Raw genomic sequence first — 20,603 nt, 5'->3', positions numbered from 1 at the left:
AGCAAACAGAACTACCATGACAACGAGGGACACAGCCCGACTTCACATACTCAAAGGCGCTGACGGAAAAAGGAATACGACAACGGATACATTAAATTCAAGCCTTTTATTCTAGTTAAAATCACAACACAGATACATTCACATCAAAGAGTCCAAAACAAGGCAACAAGATACACAGTGAACCTCCCTGCTCAGCCCCCCCCCCCCTCACCGCGCTGCCAAAGCACTACAGATCTCAGAGATATGAAGGCAGCTGGGAGGGAGGGAGTGTGTGTTTGTGTGTTTTTGTGTGTGTGTGATTGGTGACAACATTGCAGATGAACAGCGACGGTACTGAATCGTAACCGTCCAATGTTGTGAGTTAATAAGACAAGACCAGGAAGTGACAACTCCCCCTTCAAATAAAATATAAACATTCAAAAAACTAGATCAATCCACACTTTTAACACTCACGTGTCAACAAACCTTCAGCCTAAAATATTTCAAGTAACACTGAAAGACAGCACAGCAGGGTTTTAAAGGATAGGTTCACATTTACTTTTAAAACATCACCCACATGCTTATCTGTAAATTGAAGAATAAACGGTTGTATTGATTGTTCAACTGTTCATATTTTCTGCAGGAGAACCTTTGTTAAACCAATGTCAGTGTTATCAAAGGGGGACAAAGTCACAGGTCCTATTTCTGAAGCTGGTACACGCCTTCAAGAGTCTGAGTTATACACAAATCAAGCATCTATATTCCAGCGTTGTCTTTGTAGTAAGAAATTCCCTCATTCAGATACAGTCCCTCCACAACATCTCAGGTAAACACTGCCCAGTAGAATCCGGAGGAGCAGATTTAGTTATATAAAGAATATTTGTGGAGGATGTCCACATGCCTTGATTAAAGGTTTGGTCACACAAAGATTTAAAAACTGAAAAAATATTTCATTGGAGTCCATGTGATTAGTAAATAAATTAAATAAATAAGATAAAAATGTACCTGTGCCATCTTTGGAGTCATGTTTAACTTTGTGCTTCAAATTCAAACCAATTTCCAATAGCAAGCTATCATGACAGGGCTGACCAATGAGAGGACAAGGAGCCAGGGTCCAAAATGAAGGACGTCATTGGGGCTCACAAGTATATGTGTGTTGTACCACGTATTTTTATTAAACTTCCTCTGTGAGTATAAAGACTGCTCCGGAAAGAGCAGCAGTTCACGCGTAGTTAATGGGACAAATGTGTCTTTGGGACAAACTGCGTGAAGCTACTGTCCTGACAATTAAGGACAAAATGGTTTTCCAGGATAGAGTCAAAAGAACAGAAAAAAATCTATTCATTATGTGGGCGCTGTTGAGACTGACTGGCAGTAACCATTTCCAAATAGGCCTGACCGTATTGTCACCCAACTTCCACACCAAATAATTTCATACAGATGATCTATCATTGCTGTGACAAAGCTCCTTAATCAGGCGATTGAAGTTTTCTGCTTAACTTATGTGCATATTTCCATAAAGAACGCAGACTGTGGATTTTCTCCTCCATCTTTCACATGAAGACTGCTTTAAAAAAGGATCTTTGCAGCCAGGAGCCGGCAGAAAGTAGACTGTACAATGTGCCCATGAGCATGTGAGTATCACTTTAAGAATAGAACCTGTTATAATGTGAACCTGTCCTTACACTAACAAGTGAAACCTTGGAAGCGAAGCAAAGTGGTGATTATCCTCTGGTAGGAGGCATGATGAAACTGTACATCAATCAAAGTCATTTACAAAAATCTACACTATACATTCATGTGGGCTACTGGTGTCTATGATGCAGTAACAAATGTGCAATCCATCAAATTAGTCAAATAAATAATCTCTGATAAATCAGAGGAAACCAGCTGAAGTAAACACATGTTTAGATTTTGGTCAGTTCATCACACAGTTACTGACTAATGAGTCCTCATTAGAAGGAGAAGCAAAGCAGCCGAGGGAGGAGAGAGAGAGAGAGAGAGAGCCCAGTGTGCATCTCCATACATGGAGCGGAAACCACTGCACTGAGTCATAGACGTGTGCTCGGCCCTCTCTCTCTCTCTCCCAGACACACACACACAGGCGCGTATACAAACAGTAACATCCAGAGGACACACATGTTTTATTCACATCGTTTTCACTTAGGTTTAACGCAAGTTTTGTAAACACTTGTCCTCTACTGAAACTCATTCAAGTGTCCATAAATAAGCCACCTCATGAATCAAAAAAGAAAAAATATATATCAAATTTCCACAAGAGGCCCTTCTTGGCTTCACCCATTTAGAAAAACAAGTCAAACTTATCTTGACAAGTGCTTGTTTAGAAAAGCATCAGCGAGGCACTGGTTCGTTCAGAGTAGGCCGAGGCTGGACTCGTACCCTAATTCTGAGGTACTGAAAAACTAAACAGTCCCTTTGTAGTGGTTAACTTCCAGAAAAAAATCAACAAACATCACTAAATCACCACCTCTGCAGCTAAAAAAACAGGCGGGTGTAACGTCACTGCAGCAAGACGGACAATTATGTCTCCTCACAGCAGTTAGAGGATAAACTAGTGACCATTAAGTTATTTCAGATCCACAGTGGAGGAGTTCATTCTGCCACTGCAGGACCTGTTACCTGCTAACACTCGTTTACAAGTCCAGGGTGAATGCGTCATTTTTTTATACTGGTTCTTTGTTGGTTTGAGGAAAGAGGTGCTTCATGTTGCTGGTGACTGGAGTGTTCTTGTAGGCAGGCCGTTGTTCATCACTGAGGTTCAAAGTGAATCATTATGATTCGTGATCAGTTCATTTCCACCAGACCTGAAGACAACCAGCATGAAAATCAAAGATTATCTTTGAGTTCTGAGTCAAAACCAACGCAGTGAAGTTTATGGTCTTTGCCTGGTGGTTACCTGTGGCTGTGTTTTAATCCGTCTCCTCCTCCTGTCCCAGGTCTTTCTGCGGGACAGGTAAAACAGACGTCCCCAACAAACCTCTTCTCACGATGTAGGGACACGAGGGACCACTGGGGATGTCGGCAAAACCTGCAGGATGGAAAGAAGGGGAGATGGAGAGATGAATAAGTAGATCAAGGACAGAGTGAGAAAGCACAAACATCTGGAACCTTTGTTTCTTCTGCTTCTGTAAATTAAAGGGTCAAAAACTCACATCAAAGATTCTTGATTTTGTTTTGTCAAGGCAGAATTTGAACTTTGAATTTGAATCCTAGGCTCTTTGGTTTTGTCTCTCTATCTGTCAGACCCACAATAAGATTAAAGAATTATACCTTTTCTTCCAGATTTAACCAATCTAAGCCAATTTACACGTCTGCGTTCGACATGAATGTGCAGGTACCGCGTACCCACAGACCCTACATCCATGTCTCTCAGTGGTTGGACAATCACACAGATCTCCCCCTCCTTTGGTCTTAATCAGTTCAACGATCGTACACATCATCTCCTCTGACGTCTTCTCTTTAGCGTGTTGCAGTAATTTCAGTAAAACTAACCGTTGGTAAACATCTATTAGCTCCACACACACAAACTGGTATTACACATGGCATCTATTGCCCTTCCGTCCTGGGAGAGGGATCCCTCACACGTGGCTCTCTAACCTTTTTTTCCCTTTACTCTTGTGAGGACATGTTTTCACTTAAAATAGATATATATCACCACGAAGGCGAGAAAGGTTTTGTATTTAATGTGCATTTCCACAATTTTACACACAACCCAAAGTGATTGAAGCCTGATAGTTTAGACTGTCAGTGTTTCAGCCGGTGAGGTTACCTCTCATGACGACCTCTGGCAGTCCGTAGGGTTCATACTCGGTGTCGTCAAAGGCAGCCGACAGCTGCGTCCTGTTGCGGCGGATTCTTTCAGCTAAACGGGCCGGGTCAGACGGGATGGGGAAGGAACCTGAAAACAACATCTTGTCTCTTGTCTTTGCCCCCTCTGATGATGGGATAAGAGACACAGGAGGTGATTCCACTAAATCTAATCCATCTTCCTCCTCCTCCTCCTCTTCAGTCTGTGTGTAAGCACCGTGAAGTTCAGATGCTGTTGGAGCGCTGCGAGGATACAAGCTCTCCTCTGTCTGACTGCTGACACTCTTCATGTCTGTCCTGACTGATCTCTCTGAGGAGTTATTGGTCGTGTTTATTTCACTGGTTGTTCTGGAAGTGTTTGGTTTGCCCACTGGATTCTCCGGGGGACACTCTGCTGTTTTGGTTTTAGTTGGTCCTTTGGTGACTTGTTGACCTGTTTTCTCTGAAGACATTTGGATGAGTTCAGAGTCTTTCTTGTCTTTGTGCTGTGATGGACTGGTATCTGACCACTGCACAATGTTTTCTTTCTCAGATTCCTGCATCAAAACACAAAGTACACAATAAAGAGGCCTGTAAGAAAATATGTGGACAAACATGTACATGCATAACAGTAAACAGTCCAATTTAGGAAAAACTGAGGAAAAACATCTATTAGTATTTATGGCTCCTTATTTCCTTTGAAGTTTCCTGGAAATAAACTGTTAATTATTCGAAACATAATTATCCATATAGGCTGCGTCTCATGCTTCCCTGTAGACTTAATTGACATTTTGTCCTGTTCAGCTAATCAACCTGGTAACGACCAAAAAATGCACTGGGTTACATGAACTTTTTTTTTACCACATTTTATTTTCTGTATAATTTGCACATTACACAGCTCTTTTACAGCAACTTCCTGGGAATAATTTGGAAATTACCGAACTTGATTTGGAAAATTAAGCTTCACTGGCAAAACTAATTCAGTCCTCACTCATTGTGAAAGTAAAAAAAAAGTAAATCACCTTGTCAGGGTCCTGGTTGTATTCCTGAAGAGCTGCAGTCTGTTTATATTGAAGGAAACTCTTTGCCTCAGGAAGGTTGCTGTGCTGCAGTCTTTGCGTAAAAGGATACAAAAAAAAGTATTTCAAGCAAACATGGAAAGACAACATACAGTTCATTTATCAAACCGTGCAAATATACCAAATTGTATTGTATAAGTATTTTTTAAACATTTTTCATTGCTTCATTGTGAGTGTGTTACCTGGAGAACAACATGCGGCCTGGCAGTTTGTTTAAGGAGCAAGAGAGGAATAACTCATCCTCTCTGATGACTGTCACTTTACTGGTGCTCTCCTGAACCTGAGCAGTCGGAGCCTGGCTCCTGGTCCCTGGTGGGATGTGGGTCATCTCATCAGTCTGCAGCTGCTGTGACTGGGATTGTCGGACAGCAGAGCTTTGGTCCTGGTTGTCTTTGTTGGGAAGGTTTTGGTCAATAGTTGGAGCTGGTTGTGAGGCCAGTCTCCACAGAGTGAGCTCCTCGGTCTGCTGCTCAGTCTCCTCAGATAGAGCCCGAATCTTCATCTGCAGCGCCACCACCTGGACAGGACCGAAAGTACAAGACAAGAACAATGAGACATTCTTAAGTTGGAATCATTCTGTTCTAAAACATTTGGTAATACAGAAATTGGATTAATCTTTTACAAAATTCAGTTCCCTGAATTAGTGGGAATTAACTTAAATGTGTGTATGAAAGCTTAAGTGTTTAACCTGTGATTTAAAAAAAAAACACAGTACGCTGTCACTACCTGTTGCTCTAGAAGGTTGATCTGCAGACAAGACTCTTCCTCCAGCTCTTCTTCTTCGCATGTTGTTATTTTTTCTTCACTTTTTATTTCGTTTTTGTTATTCTGCAGTAGTGACACCTGCCCTTCAGGGGTGATTTTATCTTTCACACTAGGTGGCTTCTGCTCTGTCAAGCAGGGCACAGCAGCATCTCCTGTGTAATGGCTTTGTTTGACTGGGTCTTCTTGGTTTTCAGCGTCTGTCTGTAAAGCCAGGTTTCTGGTCTCTGATATGGTCACGCCTCCTATTCTTTGTTTCAGCAGCTGATTCTCCTGTCGCAGAGCGAGCAGCTCTGACACCACGTCTACTCTTCCTCCATCTCGACTGCTCTCAGTCTCCTCCATCACACAGGCAGAATCAAGATAACTCTCAGTCGTGTCTGAGTCAACAGAAACTGGATGCTGTTCACTTAGTGCACGATCCCCTTCCGGTGTTAGTGTTTCTGCATCAGTCTTAGTTTGATCTTCATCTCTCTGTGTAGTAGAATTTCCACCAGCCAGTGACTGTGTAGTGTGCGATATGACAGTACAGTCCTGTTTCTTGTTTGGTTGTTGCTCTGTGGTCTCCATCGACGTCTCATCTCTACTTTCTTCTTTTTGATCGTCATTCCGCACCTTTGTAGCTTCTTTTTCAGCCTTGAAAGCTTGCAGCTCTTGCTTATATCGCTGCAGTTCCTCTCCCTGGCTGAGGAGGGCACCCTCCTTCTCCTGTAGCTCAGCTAGAAGGCCTGAGATGTGCTGACTCTGCTTCTCGAAGGCCATGGTCAGCTGCTGGGTCTGACGTGTCACCTGAGAAGACAAAAAATGGTGGACACGATCACAGTATGAAGGTAGAATGTCTGATTATAACTAAGGAACAAATCAAGACATTTTATTGTTATATGTATATTTGTTCATCATTACCCCTTTGTAAGTCAGCTACTAGCAGCCCAATTGTTGTGATTTACTACATAAAATATTTTCTTTGTATTAACTAATAAAAGGTAGTTTTTCTGTGGCTGGATAAATGAACTACACCAATGTATAATTTACCTGGGTCTGCAGGACCTCCAGTTTAACCTGGCTCTGTTGAGCACGTTGTGTTTCCTTTGCTTTCTCCTTGTGCAAGCGGTTCACCTCTTTTTCCATATCTGGGGAGGTAGACCCACATTTCTGGAGGTGAGAAAGTTCTCCTCTCTGATCTGACAGTGGAGACCTGGCCAGATACTCTTCTGAGTCAGAGGCCACTTGACCCATTGGTCCCTCACCTGACAGAGGCAGGCGTTCGGGATCTATCACTGTTTGTTCTTCGTGGATGAGATCTGCTGTTGCCTGAGACACCAGCATGTTGAGTTGGTTAGTGGACTGACAGAAGAGAAGGTGCTGCTCTGGAGAAGGGAGGAGTTTGTTGTGACAGTGAACAATGTTGGAATTGAGCTCATCATCATGGAGAGTCAGGTACTTCAGCGGGCTGTTGGTAATCAATAGTTTCTCCTCTCCTCCTCTCTCATCTTCTTCTCTGCTGCACTTCAGTTCTTCCAATTCAGCTTTAAGTTCTGCAAGTTTTGTGCTCAGCTCCTTTTTTTCATCTGTGACCATGTTTGTTTTTTGGTTCCTCTCCTCTTCTTCTCTCTTTCTCTCCTCTCGTTCTAAAGCCAACTGTGCTTTTACCTCCGCTAGCTGCTTCTTCACCTGCATGTTAAGTTCTATCATTTCACTCTCTCTGTCTTCTATTTCTTTGTTTTTCTCCTCCTCCAGCTCCTCTCTCTCGTTCTTTTTACTCTCCTCCTTTCTGCTCTTCACCTCTGTCTCCAAAGCAGCCACGGCCTTCCTCAACCTCTCTGTCTCAGCCCTCTCACTCTCCAGTTGAGTTCTCCATTCCTTTTCCATCTCCTCCTTCTCCACAGCCTGGCTGGAATGTTTGCATCTGAGCTGTTTGAGCCGGGTCCTGGCCTCTGCCTCAGCCCTTCGTTGGACTTCCAGGTCCTCCAATCGTTTCTGGAGTTCTTCACGCACATCATTTATCTCTGATCGCAGCATGGTGTTGATTCTCTGGAGGTCTTCAGAGGCTTTGGCCTGCTCTAGCTTTTCAGAAACATCCACAGAGGAGTCTGTGGGCATACAGAGTACAGGATCAAAGCCGGAGTGCTTCTGTGTTCCAGTGCTGTCACACTCTACCGCTTTATTCCTCCTCATGTTCCCTTCTTCCTTACTTTTCCTGCTGAGTCCTTCCCTTTGTAAACTCTCAGACTCTGAGGATATGACGGCAGAGATGTGTTCAGAGTCGATGCCTTCCCCTGGCTCTCTGTCACAGGGGTAAAATGCTGAAATCTCTGGTCTTTTCTCATCCATGCTCTCCTCCTCCTCCTCCTCCTCCTCCTCCTCCTCCTCCTCCTTCCGTTCGGCTCGTACGGTAGCGGTTGTCCTCTTGGTGTGAGTTGATGTTCGAGAATGAAGAGCGCGAGGGGGCTGAGGGGAGAAACTCTGTCCAACCGGGCAAAACTGAACAGGAGGTGCTGGTGCAGCTTTTTGCTCTGGATTTTAAAGGAAAGAAAAAATAACATTAGAAAAAAATGACAAGTTCTAAAAAACCACACATGAACTCAGAAATAAAAGCCTAGATATAGATATAGATCTGCCTTTTTAATAAAATTAATGCATCACTAGATTAGTTTATAGTATTTTGTGAAAATGATGTCAAAAGGAACCAGCAGGAGGCAGCAATGGGGTAAGAACTGATGCATTTGTGTAGAATTAACATAGCATGAACTGTGAATGTCAAACATTCACAAGTCATTAAAACTAACTCACCTAAATTATGAATATCCATCTTTTTTTGTGTGTACTAACTTATAAATTAATCAACAGGGAGTCGACTAGAGTCCTGATTCAAACCCGTGGGTCAGCAATTATTAAGACAGTGAAAATGATCTAAAATGTGTCTCTTTCAATAACGTATTCAATTAGCATTAACAATATCAGTGTGTGTCTCATGATTGATGGATTTGTCTTCTCTCCTCACCCTGCAGGTCTTTGAGGAGACGCAGGGCGTCTGCTCTCTCCTCTGCCAGTCTCCTCCCCTCCTCCTCCAGATCTCGCTCTCTCTTCCTGCTCTGCTCCAGACTCACCGCCACACCCTCCGTCTCACGCAACGATTCCTTATGAGAGGAGGGAAAAAATAGGGTGGATTAAACACAATCAATTGTAAGGACTGAATACACTGGACCATTATTAACTAAATAAGAAATGTGTCCAAACTATTAGTTTTACTATTTGCACCTGTATCTGTGCAGCAGGACTTCAGATAAGCACTGAACTATGTGGTAAGAGCTGCAGAACATACAGAGCTTTGTGTCACAACAGCAACAAACAACAGCATTGCAGCTGATGTCGAAAGCTGGTACACAAGTAATCAGCTCCCACTAACAAATAACTCAACTTTTTGACTGATTAACTTCCTCTGCAGTGTGTTGGCATAAAGCTTTGGTCTTTTAAATCAATTTAAGAATTTCTGATGTATAAGGTCACAAGCTTTTCTTATATGCAAGTTCATCCAGATTCAGCATCTCAGTACAGTCGTATAGGAAGTGTTTCTTGTCAAAGTGAAATGGTTGAAAAATTAGGTTATTAAGCTTTCCTGGTTTTCTCTCAATGCAATGTCTTTAATAAATTATCAGAAAGCAGCTGGATACTCAAATAAGCCACTTATTGTCTAAGACTGACATATGACACATTAAGGTGTTTTTAAAAATTTACAGAGTTCATAAAAACCCACTGCCCAGGTAATGAATAATTGATGCATGCAGAAAGGACCATCATGAGAGTGTGTGTGTGTGTGTGTGTGTGTGTGTGTGTGTGTGTGTGTGTGTGTGTGTGTGTGTGTGTGTGTGTGTTTACCGTTAGTTTGGCTTGTGTCTGTGCTTCTTTTCTCTGGCTCTCCAGCAGCTGTCCGTCCGTCCACTTCAGTTTCTCTTTCAGAGTCTCCAGCTCTTTGTCCAGTGCTTGTTTCTGTAGAGACAGCTAATGGAGAAAATAATAAATCGGCAGCTGCTAAAAAACATGAAAAACCAAAGATAACTGGAGGGAGAGGACGTGAGAAAAGAAAAGATCAAGTCAGGGGTAAAAAATAAAAATAAAGACTCAATAGCTGCTTATGCAGGTGTAGGAATCAGGACCAGTGAAGGGAATGGGAGGCAGGAGAGCAATCAGGGATCAATAGCGAGCATACGCTGTGTCCAATGTATGTCTACATCTCTGGGGAAACTAATGAAGACTTAAGCTGATCGGCTTCCCACCAGTGCTGATATTAAGTACAATCAAATTTAAGCTCTCACATTATAATTATTAATCTAAACAAACGCTTTGTTACTATCATGCTTCTGTCACGTCATGTTGAAAATAACAACATATACAGTCCAGTGTATTCAACCGGGAGCAAGATATTACATAAATCTCATAGTGGCTACTCCCTGCTGTAAATATTAGCTAATGTTTTTGTAATGGTCATAATCAGACAACATCAGCTACTAGATGGTTCTACGATGTAAATTTTCCAAATAATTCTAAGAAAGCTCAGAACAGCCAATTTGGAAATTACTGCAATTTTATATCATAAATAGTTTAATTTACTACTTTACTTAAGCATGAAAGTCATAGATTATAGAAAGAAATAGCAGGAACTATATTTTCACTTATTTTCTTCAAAAACTAAATTCTCATTTATTATGCCTACAAACAAATCAGATAAGTGGATTATTTTTAAATGTTTCATCAAGTCTATTTACTGAATAAAAAATATTTAGAGATTCTATAGAATTATTGAGATTGTATGGGTTACTCATCACTGAAACTGCATGCACAAGTAAAGAATAAAATACACTCCATTAAATGGCAGAGTAAAATATTCACATGAGTTTCATTAAATCTACTATCAGAAGCTGCGATTAGATTACAGCCAAACTGTGCCTTTATTGTGTGTTTACTCTATGTCTCCTTATCAGGTATAAAAAGATAACAACTGTGTGGTTTACAAAGGGCTAACAGTGAGGTGTTAAGGGACAATGTGGGTAGAATGAAAGGTCATTGCTCCGAATTTTTACAAAATGTCTAATAGTGTGGGAATGAAGGTCAAGCAAATGCTATGTTTGTTAGTGGTAAGAGGCTCACCCTTAAAATCAGTGTTACTGTTCTGCTGATAAATAATACCAAACTCCACCAGGTAAAAGAAATCAGAATAATAAAAAATAAAAAATACAACACACTCCTCCTCTGAATTCATGCAACTTGCCTCAAACACACACCTTTGCACAAATGTGCAAACCCTCTTCACCCTCATCCAGTAGACATGCCTTCACGCCTCACTCCATGAGAACGGATTATTCCTCACACACAAGTTACGAGCTATGAGTTTTATTTTCATGCTTCACCGACCAAAGCATTCTGCATCGTCAAACACAGTCACACTGTCATTACCTTCGCTGCTCAACCTTTCCACTGGAGAGAAACCGAGAGGAGAGGAGGGCGAGGCGGAGAAAAGAGCAGGTGGGGTAGAAAACAAAAGAAACACAGAGAGCGAGAGAGTGAAACAAAGAGTGAGAGAAAACAACAAGGGCAAGAAGCAAGCGTGTGAGAGGAAGTCAGAGACGTTACTATTACTGACGTTCGGTACAACTGATACAAGTTCGAGGAGAAAGGGCGAGGGAGAGATTAGAGGGAGTGGCGACAGAGAGTGGGAAAGAACAACAGGAAATAGCTGAAAAAACAGATATATTAACTAAAATATCAACAATATGTACAGAAAATGTTCGTCCTTAATTTCCAGTGTTTTTACAAATTGGATTTTAAACTCATCTTATCTTATCTTGGTAAATCCATTAGTAGGAAAATGCTATCAGAAGGATTGATTGCCTGGTCCATGTGTTTGATTGTGAGCCAACGTAGGTGTGATAGTTTACCTTGTCATTCTGAGCCTGCAGGGCATTGTGGAGCGTCCTGGCCTGCTGCAGCTCCTGGTTGAGCTTATTCACCTCCTGCTGATGCTGCTTCTCAAGCCACTGCCTCTCTTTCTGATGCTCCAACATGTCCTGAAGGCAACACACAAGCATCTCTGAATGTGAACTGCTATCTTCAACTGTAATGTGGATTAATAATCAGAAGTCTTCCCTCCCCTCCTTCAGTTTCTCCATGTGTCTATCATCCATCTGTCCCTGTCTCACCTTCTGATGTTGTTTCTCCATCTCCTTGGTGCGCTGTTGGTGTTGCAGGCGGATGCTCTCTGCATTTTGCCTTTGACAACGAAGCTCATCTTGTGACTGCTTCAGCCTTTGCTCAGCTCCTGATGCCTGCCACACAAAAAAAACACAACACACACTCTTTAATACTGACAATAGGACAACCTTAAGGTGTCATTATCTTTGATACCGCTATGGGCTTTGAGTGCGTACTACAGGTATTGATATAGATATTGGAATAACTGCACAGAAGTAAGTCATATTTAACTTTGTCTAATTTGTACATCAGGAAGTATTAACATTTTAAGAGCAAATTGAGAATTATTGGTAGAAATGCATCCTCTCTCCACAGTATTCTATACTGGTCGCCAAAAGGTTAAATTTCACAAAATATTAGCTTGATTGTTTTACATCACATAACAAACCAGCTTTCACATGTTCAATGTTTGTGATAATAACAGAGACACAAGTAAAGTAAAATGAAACAAAAATGTTTGTCATTTTATGTGAGGTCAAAGATCATTGTTTTGACAAATGAGGCCAACACCCATTTTGTGACAAAAATAGCAGGGTCTCAGGAAAATGAGCATTAGTATGAAACAGTAGTGTGGTTTTTACCCGTTCACTCTCCTGGGTGATGCGTGTGTGAGACAGACTGAGCTCATCTCGAGCTTTCTGCAGGCCGATCTCCCTGGAAGTGACGTCTTTCTTGCTTTGCACCAGGTCGTTCTGAATGGACTTCAACGACCTGGTCTTCACCAACAGCTCCTCCTCCAGACAAGACACACGGCTCTTTATCTCTGATAAAGATACTGCTGTGTGGAGCAAACACACAGACATAGTGGTTAATAAACTGACCCCCCAAAAAAACTTTAAATACACCGAGAGAATTTTATGTAGGAAACAGTTAAACAACTAACACTGATATTATCAGTATGAGTTGATTGATTTCTTACAGCTGGCCACGAACAGCAACACAGCAGCAACACACAGTTGGATAATAACAACAAATAAGGTCAATCCATACAGACTGATCCACTGACAGCTGCTGATTACAAAGCGAGGGATGAAATCACTAATCCTGATCGTGCAGTATGTTGTCTTGTATTATGGTGAAATGTTAAAAAAGCATGACTAAAGCAAACACTGCACTGCACTCTCCCTCTGTGTCCTAGCAGCAAAAAGAGGGATTTTTTTGCAGGAGTCTCCAGCTGCGCCAGTGCTTTCTACACAGCCTCTTATGTAACCCTGGCTGTTGACGTTATACAAAGTACACTGCATTCAGGATGATTACATTGCTGTACTAAGGGTGACTTTGCAGCTGTGGTCTCAAAAAGAACTAGAAACCTTAAATTAAAACAGATGAAATGTCATAACTATTTTGTCTCTTATTGCTCAGCCCAAGAACACAACAAAAAACGCACTCCAGTGAAATTACTCAATAGCTGTCAGTATATTAGTCCTAATCAAGAAATATTTGCTAAAACTTATGTTGAGCTGTTTACTGAGTGTTTTTTGTAAAAAAGAAAGTGAGATCAGATCAGGGGATAGTCATCAACAAAGTATTGTAACTAGAACTTGCTGGTCATAACTACAAATTTAAGACCATGTGCATTTGAGCCTTCGCTGCTTTGACTCTGGAACAACACAACAATTGGTCAACAATTTATTTTAACTGTTAATTAATAAATATAATATTTTGTATAGTTAGTTATAGTATTTTTATTGGCATCTGTAAAATACAGTATTTGAGCTAGAACATTCTACATTTAAGGCTAAATAATAAGATAAACATCTCTCAAGCCAGAATTACTGAGGTAAAAAGATAGCAAGGGCTGCAACTAATGATTAATTTCATTATCAATTATTCTCTATATTATTTTCTCAATTAATTACACATAAAAAACTCTCTGAAACCAAAAATATTATATTTACTGTAACTGAAAGACCAAGACAAGCCGCAAATGACCATATTTGAGAGCATGGAGCCATCCCATATTTGCTCGTTAACCCTGATGTAATATTCAAGCTGCCAGGCTGAGCTGTGTGTTTATGTTCAAACTGCAGATGGGCAAAACCCATTGGTGCCCTGTAACCGAGGTGTCATCATGTGGCATCCACACTCACTGTCTCTCTCTGTCCTGTTGTCCTTCTCTTTCCCACAAAGCCCCACTGCCAACTGGCCCTGAGTGATAACATCAGTGCTGGGCGTCTGGGGAGAGGTCTGGGATTGTCTCCTGTTTGTTGGCCTGGTGTCATCCCGTTCCCACGGAAACACAGCCGAGGGAGTGGAGAAGGACTCCGATTGGTCCGACGGGTGGCGGTGGGGTGTGCTCCTGTGCTGTTGTCTTGGCAGTGAAGTTGTGGGCGAGTCTGAGAACTGGAGCTGCTGCTAAAGGGGGAGAGAAGAATTAGATAAAAAGCAAAAAAACAAAATGTGAGTCTGAAGATTTTAGCGAATTTACAACAGGGATCCTGGACTCGAGTTCTAAAACAAGAATTTATTGAAGAATGACTCATTCCTGTTTTCATGATTCAAGAGTAGAGTAAACATTATGAAAATCTGTAGAGCCAGGGTGGGTGACGTCTGACCTCTGGACCATATACGGACCAAGAGACAATTTGATGCATCCAGTGAGACAACTCAAAATACATAAAACAAATAAGCCAAATACTGCTAAAGTTAGTTTCTCAAGAAACTCAGATTACTTGCGAAAAGACATCAAAAAATTTGATGAACACTCCAACAAATTCTCAGTTACATAGTTGAGGATATTTATGTTTAATTTATATGCTGGCACTTACTCGGATGTGCTTGCTCTGCGTTTCATCTCGATGTCCCAGCTTCTCCTCTTCCTTTCTGCTTCCTACAGGCCAACAACACAACATATGCATTGGACTTACAATACCAATCACTAATGCTGAACAGAAACATCAGCAGCAAATAACCGAAGTGGTTTACTGACATGGGAGCAAAGAAAAATGCATCAGTCCCCAGAGAGAGAAAAGCTGGGAAAGGATAGGGGATGAGAGAGTTTGTTTACAACACATATTTTCCCTTGGGAGTCTTGTGGTTTATGTTTAATTTTCCAAACTATGCAGTGCCTTAATAACAAGATAAAGACAAATGGTTACGGGAGAATAAACATGGGAGTCATAAAGTCACAGGGACGTACCATTATGCTCCCAGGGTGAGGATGTATTCCAGCAGGGAGTAGAAAACAGAGTGGTATCTGCCGACCTGCTACTGTTCTGCAGCTTCTCAAGCTCTGCCTCTAACCTGCCAGAAAGACAAACAACGGTCCGATGAAAGATTGGTCTTTTATTATGGCACAATAAAGCTTTAATAACAACTGAGAATGATAACGGTTTCATGCTATCTAAAAAAGCAGGCAAACAGTAGCCTCCATTTAGCATCAACTGTTATTTACATTAGGAGCAGACTTATATTAGCTTTATACTAATGATGCTAATTCACAATGCTAATCTGTTCCTTCACTGCTCCACTATAATAGTTTGGATTTACTGGACATCATCAATTGGGTTGATGTTGTCAATATTGTCAATGTTATCCATTTGCAGGGAATTCATATTATTTCTATAATGTATGAAGCAAGGCAGAAAATATTCAATATCCAATACAAATCATATTTACTGCTAATTTAAATTCTAAACTCTTCTTAGTGAGAATGCAAAACGCATTAAATAAAACACACCAGACAGAGAAATTCATTGTCTCAGATGATTTCCTGTGGCGCTAACCTTTTGACCTCCTGGGTGAGTTTGTTGTTGAGGGTGCGGGCAGCATCGAGCTGACCCTCAAAAGAGCAGACTTGTGCCTGCCTGGTCTGCAGCTCCTGGGCCAGGCACGCGCTGCTGCTCACTGCTGTTTTGGCCTCCTCATGAACATTCTGGAGCTCTTTCTGCACAGATTGGAGCTCCCCACGCACCTCGTCATACTAATGAGGGAGGGGATGTGCGTACGTTAGGATAACAAAAAACTGAAAACAAAAAATCCTGTGAGAGACGACTGGCTATGACAGTGTGTGGCTCAATCAAACATCTTGTCAAGTACAACTCATTTACTTATTAAAGATTGCCTCTGACCTGCGTTATCACTGAATGCTCATAACACTTGTTATAATCGTTTAATGGACGGTATAAAATAGATAAAAATAACTAAGTGTCACACCAAGTTACGTCTTGGTTTTAAATTGAAAGGGTGTGGCTGACTTGAGGCGCAGTTCTGTCTAAATCGTGGACTGTATATAAAGATTGATGACACATCTCTTTAGTTTCTCCCACTATCACAAAATAAGGCCAAAACAACTCAGTTACAGCTGCAGCCACCTTGCACCCATTAAGTTATATGGAGCCGGGACAGTAGCATTCAAGGGATGGGTTAGTGAGGTCATGGCTATACAAGCAGTCGACCAAGTGTGAGTCAGTCTTTTCTGTCAATCATGATGTTTCACCCTGATCAAATAACTAATTAAAACCAAATACACAGGAACACACAGCAAAGTGATAAGAATTACCTAATTGAAAGAAAACATCTTTATCGTCCATCTGTATTTACAGTATTTGGTCAAAATCAATCGCACGCTTGATGTCAGCGACCTCTGTTTCTTTTTTTTTTATACTCATTTGTCACAATGATACATTTTGCAGAGAAAAGCGAGAGGATGAATGGTAAAATGGTTTCCCACACTCGACCTGATATAACCAACGTGTCTGATTTTACCTTTAAAGTCTGTTTTTCAAGGTTGGTCTGGATGTTGTCCAACTGCAGCTGTTTCTGCTTGGTCTCTCTTGACAGGCGATCGTGTTGGACCTGCAGCTCCTTCACCTTTTGCAGGACCCGTCCAGACAGGCCCACTGTCCAGTCCTCCTCTGCCCAACTCATCTCTGTCCCTCTGGGCTGGACAAGATTGGAAGCCCAAAAAACTCAAATACAAATACATTTTTACTTTTAATATTTTGTTTGCCTAGATTATAAAACAATCTGAAAGTATTTTCTTTCTAATCTAAAAGCCAACGTGGGTTCAGGGGAACAGGGAGTTGATGATTGTCATCAACCAGGAAATGGGCCAGCTGACCTGTCCTATTGCTGCTTGACATATCCAGAATGAGCCATGGGAGTCAGTGGGAGGAGTGAAGAAACCAGCGACTTACACAGTCTGAAGCAAAGAGGAAGTACAGGCCTGACAAATAAGGACTGCAGGTAGGTCGGGACAGAGGATCCAATCCATACCACACTTATTTAAACACGTTTCCTCTGTGTCTCCTGTCTTGAATATGTTAAGCAGCTAAGGCTTTGATCCCTGGAGGAGACGCTGGTTGTCACCGCTGGGCAGGATGAACTCATTTTTTCCAACACAAGTCGTCTGCAATGTTCCAACCGCACTTCAAGTTGATCATTAATCCTTCTCTCTCTCATAGTCCTGCAATAACTGCGACATATAAACATAAAACTAAACATTTAAATACTCATTACATCATATCTGACAACTGCCTGCAAACACTGGGTTTACCTCTTTGTATAATACAGGTAAACAACGTATATCCACACACATACTGTATAAGTGCTAGTAAGAGGGAGATTGTCAGGTTATGAAAAGCTGATCGAAAATGAGAGTCTAGCCAAACCTGTACAGGTTGATTCTGAACCCTGTTCTGACTTGCATTCCAGTCCCAAGACTATTAAAGCATCCAGTCAGACAGTTTCCTTCATAGCTCACAGGTTGTGACACTTTGTTTACCTGCCACTGGAAACAACAGGTTCAAACACTGACACATCTATTAGTGAAATATACAACACAAACCTAGAGCGGTGAAAAGAGACCTTAGCGGAGGGATTTCTTCCAAGTCAGTGATTTCATGAAGCTGACATGTTGAGCCTTGTATTCATGAGAACAAGATCCTGGTTTAGAAGCTTACGTTGGTTTTATATAGGCTGCAACAATCAGTTATTTTCAATAATTTAGTGAGTTTAATGTGAAAAAAAGTAACATCTCAAATTTGTAGAGTCTAAATCAAATTTTTGTTTTAGACTCACAGTGCAGTTTTACACTGTATCTTTAAAATCGTACAACACTTTCCTTTTGCCGATTGTGTTTCTATCACTTTCACTTATAAATTTATAAAATGCTATTTAGGAAAAGGGTTAGGTGATCAAATTCTGCTGTTGTTGTAATTGTTCTACTTCTACTACTACCACTAATAATAATAATAATAATAAACAGTTTCACAGGCCACAGCCATTTGTCAAGCTGGAGACATGTTGGCTTCTCCTCTGACCTCGTGGTCTAGACACATATTGTGTACTTGCAACATCAGTGGTTTGGCTCCAGCTGGAGACCTGTGTTGAATGTCACCCCCCCCCCCCACCCCCCCAGCTCTCACCCTGTGTTTCCTATTTATATCTTCTATTAAATGTCATTTGGACCAAGTTGGAGACAGACATGTGTGACCAAAGTCCCAAAATGAATCATATGCAACAAATAGAGTTTGCTCCAAGAAGCAGACAAAGAAGATGTTTTATCAGACACCAAAATAACCACATCGTAAACCACAGCAGCTGTGGGACATATGCTCAATATGCAAACATTAAAATAGGGCCGAGCAATAAAACGGTATAATTTTCATCAAATGTGCAAAGAGGAGACATAATGTTCTACCTCGGATGTGTCCTGCTGTTTATTAAATGTTTGTCACTCTCTGCTCACAAAGAAGACTTTAAAACCACAACCTTCACTCAGGAGCATGAATCAATCTTTAAAAATAATAATAAAGATCATGATTATTATTGATATCGCCTACTTTAAATGATTTTTTATCTTGATATAGCCTAAGTTTTGGCCATGTCGTCCTGCCCAACTAAGACCTACAAATGGCCAAATGAATCATAGGAGTCATAAATAGTGTTTTGTTCCAAGAAGACCAGGTGGAAGGATTGTCTCTGACAGCCAGATAACCACATCATAAACAACCACAGCTGGAGGACGTTGCTCAATAACATCACAACACATGGAACGACATGTTAGTGAGTGGAGACCACACTGTGTGATCTGATATCTCCCTGACACCTCCATGAAAGAGGGAAGCTGCTCATCTTCCAGAGCTACTGGATGAGTGGATCCAGCGGCTGACAGGCAGCATGGATCCAGAGGCTGGCCAGTGAGGGATCACGAGGTTCAAACAAAACAAAAGACAACTCCATCATACACAGAACAGAAACCTCAGTGAAACGTCCAACACACACAGAGTCAGTGCTGCTGCCTGTCTGTGAGTCCTCTGTCTGTGGGCAGCGGCTGACCCAGTGACCACTACCTCAGCCGTGTAGCTAGCAGCTAACCCGGAGGCTACTTGGAGCTAACCAGCTCTGAAGCTACTTACCGACGCGGGGAGGCGGTTACAAAGAGCCGCCAACTGCCGGGCGGGCTCCCGTGGCTGACAGCCGGGACGGAGCTCTGGTACCGCGGGTCACACCTCCAGCTCTCACCCGGTGCTCACTACCGACATGGAGAGTCTGAACAGAACCGACATAGTGACTGACGGTCACTGACACCGTCTCATTACTGACCGAGTGTCTGTGGCACGAGGCGGGGCGGGAGCTGGTGACGTAGCCCCATGTTTTGGGCTGGGCGGAGGTTGGAGGAGCACGCGATGAACCTCTGATGACCTCTAGTGACAAAACACACGAACACACACCTCTCCGGTTTCACTGGGACGTCACTTTACTTTACTTTACTTTACTTTACTTTACTTTACTTTACTTTACTTTACTTTACTTTACTTTACTTTACTTCACTTTATTTTACTTTATTTAGTTTTCCATAAATTTTTTTTTTTTTTTCATTTTGAATCATAGGATTATTATTATTATTATAATCGTCATTATCATTGCCACTATCGTAATAATAATAATGATTAGTGGTAGCAGTAGTGGTGGTAGCAGCCGAAGTAGTAGTAGTAGTGGTAGTAGTACAACAACAAACGAATCACCAAACCCTTTTCCTAAATAGCATTTTATAAATTTATAAGTGAAAGTGATAGAAACACAATCGTCAATGCGAAAGTGTTATACAATTTTAAAGATACCGTATAAACGCACTAAAACATATAGAATATTCTTCAACTAATTCCAATGATTATAATGATAATGAAAGATTAACATATTTCACACTTCACGGGGTCTACATACATAAATAATGTGCAGAATTGAGCAAGACACAGCTTCATCCCTGACCAGTGAACACACAATTATTGATCTACTTTCCAGACACTAGAAACAGTGACTGGCCAACAAACTTCATCAACACAACTGAGCTGGGTCGATGACACTAACACATGGACGCACGACTACAGTCCAAAGTAAGTGAATATTAAATATTTATTATTTCTGTACAACTACCTCAAAATTGTGCTTAAGTATAATACTTAATACTAAATGTATTTAGTTATATTTCACTGCTTCTTGCCTACAGGTGCACAAGCAGGCATCTGTGTCATTCTAGGAGTTTGGTGGTTGAGCTGAAAACGTTTTATCGTGCAGCAGAACCATAGAAAAATCCTTCTTTGAGTCTAAAGTTGATTACATCAGAGTCTTATTCTAAAGCCTTAAAAAGATGGCTCCTCTGCACCTTGTCTCTGGAATTATATGATGAGGGAAGCTTGGGACATGTAATCATATTCACTCTGACACTTTGTGTGTTTGACTGGTGTTAAATTGTGGGTCTGGTGCTGGAGGAAAACAGCAGAAGGA

General features: G+C 41.4%; 1 protein-coding gene across 4 annotated transcripts; it reads right to left on the bottom strand.

The window, feature by feature from the left end:
• Positions 1–91: 91 nt before the first annotated feature.
• si:dkeyp-115e12.6 (centromere protein F) lies at positions 92–19,411 on the bottom strand. 4 transcript variants are annotated; one of them, XM_061079004.1, is made up of 18 exons: positions 19,235–19,411; positions 16,581–16,757; positions 15,599–15,795; positions 15,013–15,116; positions 14,642–14,703; positions 13,964–14,228; positions 12,455–12,651; positions 11,822–11,947; positions 11,561–11,689; positions 9,504–9,626; positions 8,629–8,764; positions 6,660–8,140; positions 5,592–6,416; positions 5,048–5,382; positions 4,809–4,899; positions 3,770–4,343; positions 2,897–3,028; positions 92–2,804 (listed from the first exon to the last, which is right to left on the bottom strand). In XM_061079004.1, the coding sequence occupies exons 2-17, from the start codon at positions 16,740–16,742 to the stop codon at positions 2,910–2,912; spliced, it is 4,926 nt and encodes a 1,641-aa protein (XP_060934987.1). In that variant the 5' UTR covers positions 16,743–16,757; positions 19,235–19,411; the 3' UTR covers positions 92–2,804; positions 2,897–2,909. The 4 variants fall into 4 exon arrangements, with proteins under 4 accessions (XP_060934987.1, XP_060934990.1, XP_060934989.1 ...); XM_061079007.1 differs by having other exon boundaries at positions 12,455–12,648; XM_061079006.1 differs by having other exon boundaries at positions 13,964–14,225.
• Between the last annotated feature and the right edge of the window lie 1,192 nt (positions 19,412–20,603).

The sequence above is a fragment of the Limanda limanda genome, chromosome 10 (assembly GCF_963576545.1).
Source record: "Limanda limanda chromosome 10, fLimLim1.1, whole genome shotgun sequence".
Taxonomy (NCBI): Eukaryota; Metazoa; Chordata; class Actinopteri; order Pleuronectiformes; family Pleuronectidae; genus Limanda; species Limanda limanda.
Note: the sequence above shows the minus strand (reverse complement) of the source record. Positions and strands in the feature narration are given on the sequence as shown.